This window comes from Danio rerio, chromosome 10 (genome assembly GCF_052040795.2).
Source record: "Danio rerio strain M-AB ecotype USA chromosome 10, GRCz13ab, whole genome shotgun sequence".
Lineage (NCBI taxonomy): Eukaryota > Metazoa > Chordata > Actinopteri > Cypriniformes > Danionidae > Danio > Danio rerio.
The window spans coordinates 8,242,507-8,257,243 of NC_141030.1; the positions used below are offsets into that span (position 1 = coordinate 8,242,507).

General features: G+C 35.8%; 1 protein-coding gene across 3 annotated transcripts in view; it reads right to left on the reverse strand.

Annotated features, from left to right (window-relative positions):
* The window catches only part of osbp2a (oxysterol binding protein 2a), a 57,064-nt gene that overhangs the window by 10,750 nt on the left and 31,577 nt on the right, over positions 1-14,737 (reverse strand). For 2 of the 3 annotated variants that reach the window (XM_087270114.1, XM_087270115.1), the window contains 8 exons: positions 13,378-13,628; positions 10,585-10,753; positions 8,590-8,713; positions 7,789-7,855; positions 4,084-4,212; positions 3,754-3,999; positions 350-470; positions 5-108 (listed from right to left, as the gene is read on the reverse strand). In XM_087270114.1, coding sequence (XP_087126240.1) covers positions 5-108; positions 350-470; positions 3,754-3,999; positions 4,084-4,212; positions 7,789-7,855; positions 8,590-8,713; positions 10,585-10,753; positions 13,378-13,628 — 1,211 coding nt within the window. Of the gene's footprint in view, positions 1-4; positions 109-349; positions 471-1,332; positions 2,071-3,272; positions 4,000-4,083; positions 4,213-7,788; positions 7,856-8,589; positions 8,714-10,584; positions 10,754-13,377; positions 13,629-14,737 lie in introns of those variants that run through there. The other variant, XR_015500760.1, reaches the window with a different exon arrangement.

The window sequence follows — 14,737 nt, forward strand, 5'->3', positions numbered from 1 at the left end:
ATACTTGATCGATCCATAGCTTGCCCACGATAATATTGTGCACGGTGGAGGTCACCTTGCTCCACACATAATGATTCCCGCTGGTGTGGAACTTAAGGTGAATGTTGCCTGCAGAGAGCAAAGAGAGCCATTAAGGATGCATAATAGCAGGAGGATGAGAAATGGAAGTGGAAATGAAAGTGAACAAGGTCGCTCTGAAAATAGCTCAAAGCCGCAGTATAAAAGGCTGAGTAAAAATAGAAACTATGAAGCAACGTTTACCTAATGCAGCACTTCTATACATGCACTTCATATCTGCATAGAGTGACTGTACTATTTAATACAGCTCTAATAGTTCATGATGGATCACCTAATGGCATGATGGAGATGTATTTGCCACGAAATTTGCTGTCGATGGTGATCTCCTGCCACAGAGTCCAGCCTCGCTGTGAAATGACGTGATGTGCCGCCGCTGGAGGATGATGACTGATCTGAGAGAAACACAATCTGTCAACATGTGTGCACATTCACAGACAGCATTTTAATTAAAAGCCAAGCAAAATATGTGCTGTATGTTTTTATTATTATTTGGACACAAACAGCTGCTTTAGATTTTGTGTCAGCTGGATTTATGTAATGTTTGCAAAGAAGGCGTGTATGCTCGCCAAGAAGGCATTTATTTGATTAACAATACTATTTATAGAGGAATATTATGAAATATTAAAACAAGCATGGCTTTCCTTTAGTTTCCAGTGTTACTCAGTCTTCTGAAATCCTTCTAACATTTTTATTAATTTAATTTAAAAAATAATAATATTTACATGCATTATGTATTATATTAAATGTATTTATGAAATGCTATGTTAATGATATGTATGTTTGTAACTGTAAATGCAATGTAATTATGATGTCAGAGTCAATAAAACATAAAAAAATGTAATATTAATAGTACAATTTGGAATATATATATTAGGTAAACAACTGGTTTCATTTTATAAATATGTGAATTAATATATTTTTATTATTTTTGCAACTATTCTAAATATTTCCCAACCTGGTAAAAAGGTGTAGAATTACAATTTATTTATAAATTATTTTTATTATTTACATGATTATTTTGGAATTTATTTTTATTATATAACATCAAACATGCCAATTAAAAATTTGTATTTTTACAGCACGCTTCGACTTCCTAGATTCAGATTGCTTTGCTTTTAATTAAACAAACTAGTTTGGGCTTCTTTAAAAAAAAAAAAAATTAAATATATATAAATATATATATATATATATATATATATATATATATATATATATATATATATATATATATATATATATATATATATATATATATATATTTTTTTTTTTTTTTTTTTTTTTTTTTTAATGTGACACTATACAACCTCTTAAGTGCAGTATGTAAGTTTGACGCCCAGTGATTGAACTAGGTATTGCACTCCTGGTTCAAAACACTTGCAAGTGCAGGCTGCCAGATTGAAGACACCAACAGGAGTGTGCCTGACTATCAAGCCTAAAGGGTGATTTAAATCATGTTCTATATAAAAGCAACAGCACACGATAGAAGGAATATTCTCCATTTTAAAAGGTGTTTTTGTACTAACCAACACCTCAAATTTATAAATTAGAATCAACTTCAATGTCTTGCAGCTGAACAACAGGATAAACTGACAATGATCACCTTGGGTAGGCTACACCTCGTGCTTTATTCAGTGTTAAATGTAACAATGTGAGGTTAAATGCCATTTTACATGACATTTATTGCCATATACTGAAAGCAGCAGCAGATAGTTTAGCTCAGCGTTTGAAATTTAACTTTAGAACTGTTAGTACAAGCCAACACATGATTTAGCATCTACATTTATTCATGTTAAAGAGGTTTAATATGTATTTATTAGATTATAAACCGTACCATTTCATTAGAGTGCAGTAAATAAATATTCAATGCTTTTGATTGGCTGTATTTAAATTTCTGTTGTGTTTCAGCCAAATTGTTTATCATTGCAAATTTCATCATGTAGTGTGTTGTTGGGACACGCGGCTACAATGTAACCTGCTCACCTAATGTTTACACTCAAAGGGCCCTATCATACACCCAGCGCAGTGTGGCGCAAGGCGTGACGCAATAGTCTTTTTGTAGTTTCAGCTTGGCGCAAGAGTCGTTTTGAGGCGTTGAGCTACGCTGTTTAAATAGCAAATGCATTAGCGCTCATTTTTGCGCCCATAGGCGTTCTGGTCTAAAAAGGAAGGAGTTCTGAGGCGGACCGCTGGCGCGTTGCTATTTTGAGAAACTATAATAGATTTTTCATTAGACCAAAACTAACCCGGTCTAAACTCCAGCGCAGAATTACGCCTCGCTTACGCACTGCTTAATACGCACAAGAGAGCAATAGGCAAATATCTTTACATATGAAAAAATGTAAATATTAAGGATATATATAGGATATAATAAGAATAGATATAGGATATAAATATAAAGGATTAAAATATTACAAAACATATTATTTTCTAGCCACATAAATATGAAAAATCACTGCTTTTACGTCTTCTTCATCTCGGGAGGCTTTTTCAGTTCATTCATAACAATTTGCTTTTGTATAATGTTATTATTATTAGCAGTATTATTTATTATATCCATATTTATATTTGTTTTAATAAAAACAAGCTTAGATTTGCCCACCTGTCAGGTTTTAGACCATATGGGGCACAGCATGTGTTTTAGGATATAACTCAGGTTTTTGAGCACATTTTGTTATTATTATTCATTTATTCGTTTGCTGGAAATTAGAACTGAATTTAGAAATAGTTTTGAAATGAATATTTGCGCTTAACAAACGAAAGTATTTATTTATAGACTAATTGATGTCTGTGCGTAAAGGTTTCCCTATCCAAGAGCAAAAGTGAAAGTGATCCATTATTTCTCATTCTCACGCAGTAGATGCTCTGTTTAACAGTTTTCTGTCAACTGTTAACTGTTTGCTTGTGAAATGCTCATTTTTTCCACTTAGACTTACTTTGCGTCCTATAAATAGTGAATGCGCTCTTGGCGCGACGCAGCTGACTCTTAAAGGGAATGGGAGATGAGATTCTAATTGGTTTATTCTCAAAACACACCTATAACTCATTAAGAAAATAAACTCAACCCTTTTAGACCATGCGCCGAAGCGCAAGGCAGATTTTCCCGTCCTTAAATTAGCAAAAACGCATCCTGACACGCCCTGAAAGCGTTTGCGCCCTGCGTTTTGCGCTCTGCCCATGGACCGTCAAAACAGAGCCCATAGTATTTATATTATTGGCTAATTAATAACCTCATGTGGAAGTCTGAATCGGTCTCACTTTGAAGAAAGTTACAGTCAACTGGAGGACACTGATACATGTTTTGAGAGAGTTTCTGACTGAATTAATGAAATACCCTGCGTTCTATCAAGGCAACCCGGGGTGCTGAAATATAATTGGCTAAACTGGCATTAGGCAGGTTAAAGGGACCAAAACAAATACAGATATTCTGGCACGTAACTCACATTTTCAAAGCAGGATATCTGACTTTAGCATTGTTTTTTCAGATAAACTTGAATGTTTACTTAGCATGTTTCTTAAATATCTACAAACATATTATGGTATTTGTATGCTTTACAAAAGAACATTTCTTCTCAGCAGTATAGTTTTGACATTTAGAGCTTCAACTTTGTGTTAAAAACTGTATAATCATCATAAATTCATAAGAATAACTGTGTGTTTATGAGTGTGGTTTCAGACCTGTTCACAGATGGAGCGGTATCCATGCTCCTCCAGCCGGTCCAGCTCATAGGTCTCTCCCAGCAGAGGGTTGAAGGGCTTCCCTATGCGGTGGACAGTGGTTGAATAGGACGAGACGGAGAAAGCGGCCACTAAACACATCTGCTCCAGAGACGAGTCGCAGCGGGCCGCTCGGTCCAGCAGCTCACTGTACTCCAGATCCTCCGTCAAACGCTGCAGCATCGACAGTGGCTCGTTGAAGTTCACCTGCGAGTGAGCATTCACACCTTTCACACTAAGCAGTTCAATAACCCAATATTATATAAGACGCTAAATCTGAGATGCTCTTACAGGCATGGGTATTTTGGAGAGCTCTTTGCCAATGCAGTTCTTCATGATGCTCCACAGGTTGAGAGAGTAGTTGGGTTTATCCGGGATGCGGCGGCGTCTCCCTCTGCGCAGGTAACTACCAGAACCGTCCTGTGAACAGACAAAACTATCTGCTGAACAAATGTGGTGCACTTTACACCTTTGACACTTGTCGTTTAGAAATGGGGAGAACTTCACTTTTAACGCTGGGTTATGAAAGCCTGCTCTGGTTAAGCATTTTGGCAAAAGTTTGGAACTGGTCATTAGTTCATTCAAAAATGTATTTACTAATGTATTTACTTTTAGAATGCAAAACTCACATTTTCAAAGCTCACTTTCGCCAACGCTCACGCTCAATCTGCCCAGTTGGTGGAATGAACTCCCTAACTGCATCAGAACAGCAGAGTCACTCGCTATTTTCAAGAAACGACTAAAAACTCAACTATTTAGTCTCCACTTTACTTCCTAATCTGCAATTGCCTCTCTGAATATCACACTAACTGTACCCAAAAAAAAAAAAAAAAATACTAATACTACTAATACTTTCCTTTTTAGACTTTACAGACCTGAAACTTGCCTATAGCACTTATTCATTGTTGCTCTTATAGTTGTGTAAATTGCTTCCTTGTCCTCATTTGTAAGTCGCTTTGGATAAAAGCGTCTGCTAAATGACTAAATGTAAATGTAAATGCAAAAGAAGGTATTTTGAAGAATGCTGAAAATTGAGAGCTATTGATTTCCATTTGGAAATAGTGTTTGATTGATAGCCATCTGTATGTTTTCCTTCTATCATTGGCTCAATAAATCAGTCTTTACACGTGGCCAACATTCTTTAATATGTTCTATAGTTTTCAACAGAAGAACTAAACTTATAATGGTTTGGAGTTAATTATTAGTCTTGTTTGTGGATTAAACTATCCTACTCCTTCATGAACAGCAGATTTAAGGACTTTCTAAAGCACCATTGATTTTACCATAAAGCACTTTTCCCAGCATATTTAATGCCACCAAACTCCTTACTGTACTTAACATTTCACTTACACTTAATACTTTCATTAAAATGTCGGAGTAATAATGATGTTTTCAATGTGTCATTTTCAAACATGCTGACTGTTTTAAACAGTCATGTTTAAATTACTTTAATAATGTGCTGAATTCACATTTATTTGCCATAGTTCTTGTACAAAATTGAGATTTGTACATTAAAAATTTATTTTTATTTTTTTGTAGAAGTCTTTTTTTTTACAGCAGCACAATACAATTGCTGAAATAAAAAAAATAAACATATAGGGCTCTATTTTGACGGTCCATGCGCAGAGTGCAAAACGCAGGGCGCAAACACTTTCAGGGCGTGTCAGGACGCGTTTTTGCTAATTTAAGGATGGGAAATCTGCCTTGTGCTTCGGCGCATGGTCTAAAAGGGTTGAGTTTATTTTCTTAATGAGTTATAGGTGTGTTTTGAGAATAAACCAATTATAGTCTCATCTCCCATTCCATTTAAGAGCCAGCTGCGTCGCGCCATAAGCGCATTCGCTATTTACAGGACGCAAAGTAAGTCTAAGTGGAAAAAATGAGCATTTTACAGGCAAACAGTTAACAGTTTTTTAACAGAAAACTGTGAAACAGAGCATCTACTGCTTGAGAATGAGAGATAATGGATCACTTTCACTTTCGCTCTTGGATAGGGAAACCTTTACGCACAGACATCAATTAGCCTATAAATACTTTTGTCTGTTAAGCGCAAATATTCATTTCAAAACTATTTCTAAATTCAGTTCTAATTTCCAGCAAACGAATAAATGAATAATAATAACAAAATGTGCTCAAAAACCTGAGTTATATCCTAAAACACCTGCCATGCCCCATATGGTCTAAAACCTGACAGGTGGGCAAATCTAAGCTTGTTTTTAATAAAACAAATATAAATATGGATATAATAAATAATACTGCTAATAATAATAACATTATACAAAAGCAAATTGTTATGAATGAACTGAAAAAGCCTCCCGAGATGAAGAAGACATAAAAGCAGTGAATTTTCATATTTATGTAGGCTAGAAAATAATATGTTTTGTAATATTTTAATCCTTTATATTTATATCCTATATCTATTCTTATTAGATCCTTTATATATCCTTAATAGTTACATTTTTTCATATGTAAAGATATTTGCCTATTGCTCTTATGTGTGTATTAAGCAGTGCGTAAGCGAGGCGCAACTGCGCCGGAGTTTAGACCGGGTTAGTTTTGGTCTAATGAAAAATCTATTATAGTTTCTCAAAATAGCAACGCGCCAGCGGTCCGCCTCAGAACGCCTTCCTTTTTAGACCAGAACGCCTATGAGCGCACAAATGAGCGCTAATGCATTTGCTATTTAAACAGTGTAGCGCAACGCCTCAAAACGACTTTTGCGCCAAGCTGAAACTACCAAAAGACTACTGCTTCATGCCTTGCGCCACACTGCACCGGGTGTATGATAGGGCCCTTAAGCACAAAAAAAAAAAAATTCAAATTTAATTCAAGTACCTAATTCAAGGACCTTTGTTTGTTTAAAGTAGTTTCCAGGCCCTGAATCATTAAAGTACTTTCAAGAACTTTTAAACTTTCAAGTACTTTTAAGAAGTACCCTAAACTATAGTGCTCACAGGGTGAATCTGTGTTTGCAGCCTATAGCAAGCTTAAAATCCATGCATAATATACACTACTTGACAAAAGTCTTGATGTGATCCTAGTTGTAAGAGCAACAAATAATACTTCTTGTAATACTACTTGTAATACTTCTTGTAAAATAATACTTCTTCAGACTTCTTGTTGATCATTTGGAGAAGTGGCAGAAGGTAGATTTTTCTGATGAATCGTCTGTTGAACTGAATCCCAATCATCACAAATACTGCAGAAGACCTGTTGGAACCTGCATGGACTCAAGATTCTCACAGAAACCACAGAAGGCAAACTCTTCAGCAGCATAGCGCTCCTTCTCATACTCAGAATTGGCCAGGCCAGTCACCAGAAATGAACATTATTAAGTATGTCTGGGGTAAGATGAAGGAGGAGGCACTGAAGATGAATCAAAAGAATCCTGATAAACTCTGGGAGTCCTGCAAGAACGCTTTCTTTGCCATTCCGGATGACTTTATTAATAAGTTATTTGAGTCATTGAGGAGATGTCTGGATGCTGTTGTCTAGCTCATGGGAGTCATACACAATATTAATTCTTCTTCCACTGCAGCATGACTTTATATTCTATGCTGTACATCATTTCTGTTAAGTGGCAAGACTTTAGTTTAAGTAAAGTCAGACATTACTCTCCTAATTAAATAAGTAAAAATCACGGCATGATCATGTTTTATTTTGGAAAAATAAGCGTAATCTAGAGGTCTTTGCCTTTAATATAAGCCACTTCAGATACCAAATGATCAATTAGAAGTCAAGTTATTATTTGTTGTTCCTAAAACTTGGATAGGTGACAAGACTTTTATCAGGTAGTGTATAAACATTTTGCTTTTGTTGAATTGCAGTGTGCAGTTTTGGAAAGCTTTGAAGCTTTTAACTGAATTGTAATACTTTTGCGAGAATAAACGACTACTGAAACAAAGGGGTTTCATGACACTTAAAGGTGTTCAGTGTTATTTTATTATGTGTAGTTGTGTTTGTTTGTATTATTAATAATCTAAAGCCCAAACTCACATTGTCGTCCTGGCTCCAGTTACTAGATAAACTTCCACTGGTCACGCTCTGGTTACTGCTCAAGAGTCTGAGAGACACACACACACACACACACACACACACACACACACACACACACACACACACACACACACACACACACACACACACACACACACACACACACACACACACACAAGGGTGAAATATCATCTGCCTGTTACTGTACACATGCAATGTGCAAACAACACTAGAAAGAAGATCATGCATTATTCAGACATAAGGTAGGTAAATACCCACACACGCACATAAATGAGAAAACAACTTGGCAATTCACTCTGGAGTTGCTGGATTCATTACAATCAGTATGTATTTAAGAATTTATTTATATTTGTTTTCTTCTGTAAAGGTCTGAGAACATTTTATCCAAATTTCAATCAAAATGTTGCCACTTAAAGTTTGTATTTGTACAATATTGAAATATTTAACTCATTTGATGCTAAAACATTGATACTGTCCCGTCAAAAAATACATTCAAAATAAATATGTCTGAAAATATGGCAGCCTTTTGTTATTTTATGGAGAAAACAAGCTCTTAACGCAACCAATTTTATTTTAAATTTGGAGGAAATGTTATCAGTGGTTTACAGATTAATTTACAGAACAATTATCTTGTAATCAAACCTAAATTTAAATCTTATAAATCGTCAATCCAGAGAAAATAATTTAGAATTTTTGTCTATGACTCTAAATTATTTGTCATTTTTTATGTGTCAGATGGTCAGTGATTGCCATTGACTATCGTATGATTAGTGTATAAACCTGTGCTGTGAGTGATTGTCCGCAGGCACTGTGATGAAGGCTGGAGAATCTTCCATGGCATCAAAGAACTCTATGTCTTCATTCTCTTCACTGGATTCTCCCTCCAGTGTTCCCTCTGCTGCTTCTGAAGGAAGAAAAAAGACGCATTTATTGATGGGTCAGCATTTACCTGCTTTAGTGAGTATTGCAATTAAAGTCTGACCTAAATTAAGATCCACATGCCCCTCGTATTTAGTATGTACACAATTTATATTGATTCGCATTTGAAAACTTTTAAAATTAAAATAATTTATTCCTAGATTTTATCATTGCCCAGTACATTGTAAATACAGAATGACAGAAACACTTCCACTTCCATTCAAAGATTTGAAGCCAATTTGGTTTTTAATCTTTTAGAAAAGTCTTATGCGCACTAAGACTGCATTGATTAAATATAAAACCAGGAATACAACAACAAAAAACTTATATTCTAACATATTAATGCATTTTAAAATAACTGGAGGAAGCTTGTTTCAACCACAGAATTTAAAAAAATCCAACAACTTAAAAATGTCTAAGCCACAGGCTTTCAGTTTTACATTTTCATACATTTAAGAAAAAAGTTTTATTTTGAGTATTCACGCTGAATAAAGACTTAGGGCTCTATTTTGACGGTCCGTGCGCAAAACGCAGGGCGCAAACGTGTTTTTGCTAATTTAAGGATGGGAAATCTGCCTTGCGCCGCGGCGCATGGTCTAAAAGGGTTGAGTTTATTTTCTTAATGAGTTATAGGTGTGTTTTGAGAATAAACCAATTATAGTCTCATCTCCCATTCCCTTTAAGAGTCAGCTGCGTCGCGCCAAGAGCGCATTCGCTATTTACAGGACGCAAAGTAAGTCTAAGTGGAAAAAATGAGCATTTCACAAGCAACTGTCACAGAAAACTGTTTTCACAGAAAACTGTTAAGCAGAGCATCTACTGCGTGAGAATGAGAGGTAATGGATCACTTTCACTTTCGCTCTTGGATAGGGAAACATTTACGCACAGACATCAATTAGCCTATAAATAAATACTTTCGTTTGTTAAGCGCAAATATTCGTTTTAAAACTATTTCTAAATTCAGTTCTAATTTCCAGCAAACGAATAAATGAATAATAATAGCAAAATGTGCTCAAAATCCTGAGTTATATCCTAAAACACATGCTGTGCCCCATATGGTCTAAAACCTGACAGGTGGGCAAATCTAAGCTTGTTTTTAATAAAACAAATATACATATGGATATAATAAATAATACTGCTAATAATAATAACATTATACAAAAGCAAATTGTTATGAATGAACTGAAAAAGCCTCCCGAGATGAAGAAGACATAAAAGCAGTGATTTTTCATATTTATATAGGCTAGAAAATAATATGTTTTGTAATATTTTAATCCTTTATATTTATATTCTATATCTATTCTTATTATATCCTATATATATATCCTTAATATTTACATTTTTTCATATGTAAAGATATTTGCCTATTGCTCTCTTGTGCGTATTAAGCAGTGCGTAAGCGAGGCGCAACTCTGCGCTGGAGTTTAGACCGGGTTAGTTTTGGTCTAATGAAAAATCTATTATAGTTTCTCAAAATAGCAACGCGCCAGCGGTCCACCTCAGAACGCCTTCCTTTTTAGACCAGAACGCCTATAGGCGCACAAATGAGCGCTAATGCATTTGCTATTTAAACAGCGTAGCGCAACGCCTCAAAACGACTCTTGCGCCAAGCTGAAACTACCAAAAGACTATTGCGCCGCGTCTTGCGCCACACTGCGCCGGGTGTATGATAGGGCCCCTAATTTCTTGCAAAAAAATAACTGAATAAAACCAAAATGCTTGTGCACATAAACACTATTGTAAAACTTCAAAATACTAGAATATATGTCACAAGATCAACTTTTAAGGTTTTTCTTTGGTAGAAATAAAACAGCTTGAACAATCTGTAAACCATCTCAGCAGAAAACAAAGTCTCACGATTGTGTGTGCTGGGGGACTCTCTCCAGGCTCTCTCCAGACTGTTGTGCTGTTTGGCTAGCTGCTCAATGGTCTCCTCCAGGTGGTGGCGCTGTTCCCTTTCATACTGCAATGCACGCTGCCACCGCCGGCTGTGTCCCTCTGCTAGATCCACAAAGTCCTGACAGGCCTGTTACCAAATTTTTTCAAAAATCATTTTATAACCATTATGAAGTCACAACCCCTCCTTTTTATCACTCTCATTTTTTAAGATTACAGAGCCTAATTTTGAGTTAAAAGGGTCCCAATATGCCCCTTTTTCGAGTCCCAGGTGTCCCTCAGTGTCTGTGATGTTTCAGCTCACAGTACCTCAAAATCATTATTTACGCAATACTGTAACCTCAGATTAATAAAGAGACGGTGATTGAATGTTTAAAAATATATTACATATATATTTGCTTATAAATAAACAATTATTTATGTTCCCTTCAAATATTGCTCATGAGAAATTTTATATGTGCTCTCCCCCGTACTGTTAAATGAAATGTAATGGCCATATGGCCATATGAAATCTAGAATTGAGGTCTTTGAGGGAGAATAACTGCCTTTTGATTGACTTTGTACTAAATAACACTGTAAATCTTTTTCCAGGACATCTAGTTTAACAACGTTAAAGACATATACATTAAAGACTTTTACTTTTTTTTAAATTTAATTTAAAATGAAACTTAAGACCACCAAACTTGTAAATACATGTATATCAGGCCTCAACTTATTTTTTTTAACTGGCCTAGTAAGTAGAGATTTTTAATTGCCCTACCAAAATTTGCTCGCTATTAAAGACTTTTTAAGAACCTGCCATGCTCAAATATCAACTACACGCACTAAAGTTAAGTGTAGAAAGTCTGGATCTCATAGTGTGCTTGCTTTTGCGATTGTTTCAGAACTTCCGATTCAGTTGGCAAAGAGAGAAATTACTAGTAACTAGATTCTTAAAGTTTGAGAACAAACTTTGAGGCTGGCTTGTGAAAGCCTGATGGTAATAGTTTATTCGGTTTAAACAGTTTTAAAAAGTATGAAAAGATAGATAGATAGATAGATAGATAGATAGATAGATAGATAGATAGATAGATAGATAGATAGATAGATAGATAGATAGATAGATAGATAGATAGATAGATAGATAGATAGATAGATAGATAGATAGATAGATAGATAGATAGATAGATAGATAGATAGCTAAATAGACAGACAGACAGACAGACAGATAGATAGAAAGCCTGATGGTAATAGTTTATTCGGTTTAAACAGTTTTAAAAAGTATGAAAAGATAGATAGATAGATAGATAGATAGATAGATAGATAGATAGATAGATAGATAGATAGATAGATAGATAGATAGATAGATAGATAGATAGATAGATAGATAGATAGATAGATAGATAGATAGATAGATAGCTAAATAGACAGACAGACAGACAGACAGACAGACAGAGAGATAGATAGATAGATAGATAGATAGATAGATAGATAGATAGATAGATAGATAGATAGATAGATAGATAGATAGATAGATAGATAGATAGATAGATAGATAGATAGATAGATAGATAGATAGATAGATAGATAGATAGATAGATAGATAGATAGATAGCTAAATAGACAGACAGACAGACAGACAGACAGACAGAGAGATAGATAGATAGATAGATAGATAGATAGATAGATAGATAGATAGATAGATAGATAGATAGATAGATAGATAGATAGATAGATAGATAGATAGATAGATAGATAGATAGATAGATAGATAGAGGGATGGATGGATGGATGGATGGATGGATGGATGGATGGATGGATGGATGGATGGATGGATGGATGGATGGATGGTGTGCTAGCATAAGTCAAACAAGCCAACCCCCGCTTCTCTACGATGTTCTGATACTGAGATATAGCTTCTGTTATATCGTTGCTAGGTTAGTCTGTTTTGTTGCTATGGAGTGGATTGACAGCTTAGACTGATGATGTATCAAAGCTTCTTGCCAGTATGAACAGTTAAAAGTAACACCCATGTCTCTATCACACTGCAGCATGACGATATCAATCTGAACCTCTATAATGGCAGTCTATAGGACCGTTGCTAGGGTGCCGTATCTGGTTGTTAGGGGTGTGGCTAGAAAGTTAAAAGCTCATCAGTTATTGGTAGTTTGGTAGTCTGAGGTAAATGAGCCCAGTTAGAAGTCTGTGCGACAGTCTGATGTAGAGTTATGAGCTCACAAAGTTTGACCCAATGTAAAGTCAATGAGAGTCTTTTGCAGTGGAAGTCTATGGGACAGTTTCTAGGGTCCCAAAAGTGGTTGCTAGGGTGTGGCCAGAAAGTTAAAAGCTCATCAGTTATTGGCAGTTAGATAGTCTGAGTTAAATGAGCCCAGTTAGAAGCCTGTAGGACAGTCTGGTGCAGACTTATGAGGTCACGAAGTTTTGTCCAATGTTAAGTCAATGGGATTTTTCAGACGGTCCCGGGACGTTTTTCGGAAAACCAAAAGTCGGATCAGTCGGAAAAGATATAGCAACCCGAGTCAGACCAGTTTGGAGGTCTGGTGTGAGTTTGGTGATCATAGCTTGAAAGCTCTAGGAGGAGATAGAGTTTAATTTTTAGTCTCAGAAGAAAAATAGGATAACAATAGTCTGGCTTGCTACACAAGCCAGCCTAATAATAAACAACAGAAAATCATCAAACTACTTTCTCTACAAACACTTGTACGTTAAGAATAAGGTCAATAACAGGCTTCTTTTACTAGACATGTAACTCACATTGATCATAGCATTGGAAGTGATGCGGAAGAGTGTGGCTCTCTCGTTGACTGTTTTCAGTTTATCGGTGCCGTCGGTGGGAGCGCGCAGGTCCTCAAGTTCACTGAGGGAGCGCTGGAGAGCTGCACCGTGCTTCCCTATCAGCTCGTTGCAGGTGCTGAGATCTTCAAGCTTGCTGACCAGAGTCTTGAGCGCCCCCTGGATAAGAGCACGGTCTGGCTGGGCTAGAGGACCCTCGTCTCCTGAGTCATCTGCAGAAACCAGAAAATGAACAAGGTGCTGTAATAAGTAGGTAAGGCTTAGTTTAATTAATCAATTTCACATAAACAATGAGATGTCTGTGTATCTAGGTAAGCAAATACTGAAAATACACCTTTCTAGGTAAAATTTTTTTGTATTTTAGAAAAACTGTTACATTTTAGAAAGGAAATCATATTTAATTCGAGATTATACAAATAAGTGAATCTCTTTTTTGTTTGTATGTTCTGAAATACTTCCTGTTATAATTTGAAAGTATACAGGAAGTTATTGTGTGTTATGATGCTCTGCAGCTGAACAGAGATGGTCGAATTCACTGCAGTGCCGCAAGCTGAGCTCAAATACGTTTATAAATAGCACAAACGCACGCAGACGCGGTGCTGGAGGCGTCTGCCATGACAGCTGAGAACTAAAACTGTCCTTTTGTGGAGGTCCTTTCAATTACGAGCAGATTTTCCAGCTGAGCTTATAATGGATGCTGAAAAATGACAAGAGAGATGGACAGAGGCCCTAATGTCACGAGACAAAGACAGTGAAGAGAACACGTTCAGAGTGGGGATGGCCGATATCATTTGTCAATGCTGGGAAAAAAACAATGGAAACCATCACTGAAGTTCTCATGTTTTCTACAATTACTATTAAAAACTTTAATAGCCACCAAATTTAACCATCAGAAACAGTACATTTATATGTTTTAATGTGTCCTGAGACATATTCTGTTAGGATTTATTAGTTTTAGCAAGCTACCAATAGAAGGCGATGTATTAAATGAGACTCAGAGCATCCTTACAGTTTCCATTCAAACCAATTAAATTTCCATTATAAGCATTAAAATCATTACAATTTCTTTGTTGGTGTTTTTTTTTCAGCTAGGGATATCCCAGGAAAACATCACTCAACAATAAGAATTCATTTTGCCGCAATAATACTGATAAAAAACATGGAAATGATTTGATCGGTGCGACAGAAAATGAGTTTATATATTAAAACTGTCTTCTGGGAATGATTCTACAACAGGAGGTCATATGGCAGTGTGAAAATCAGTGGATCTGTTCATCCCAAAATTCTGAATCCACTGTTCTCCACTGAAATTGTGCACTAT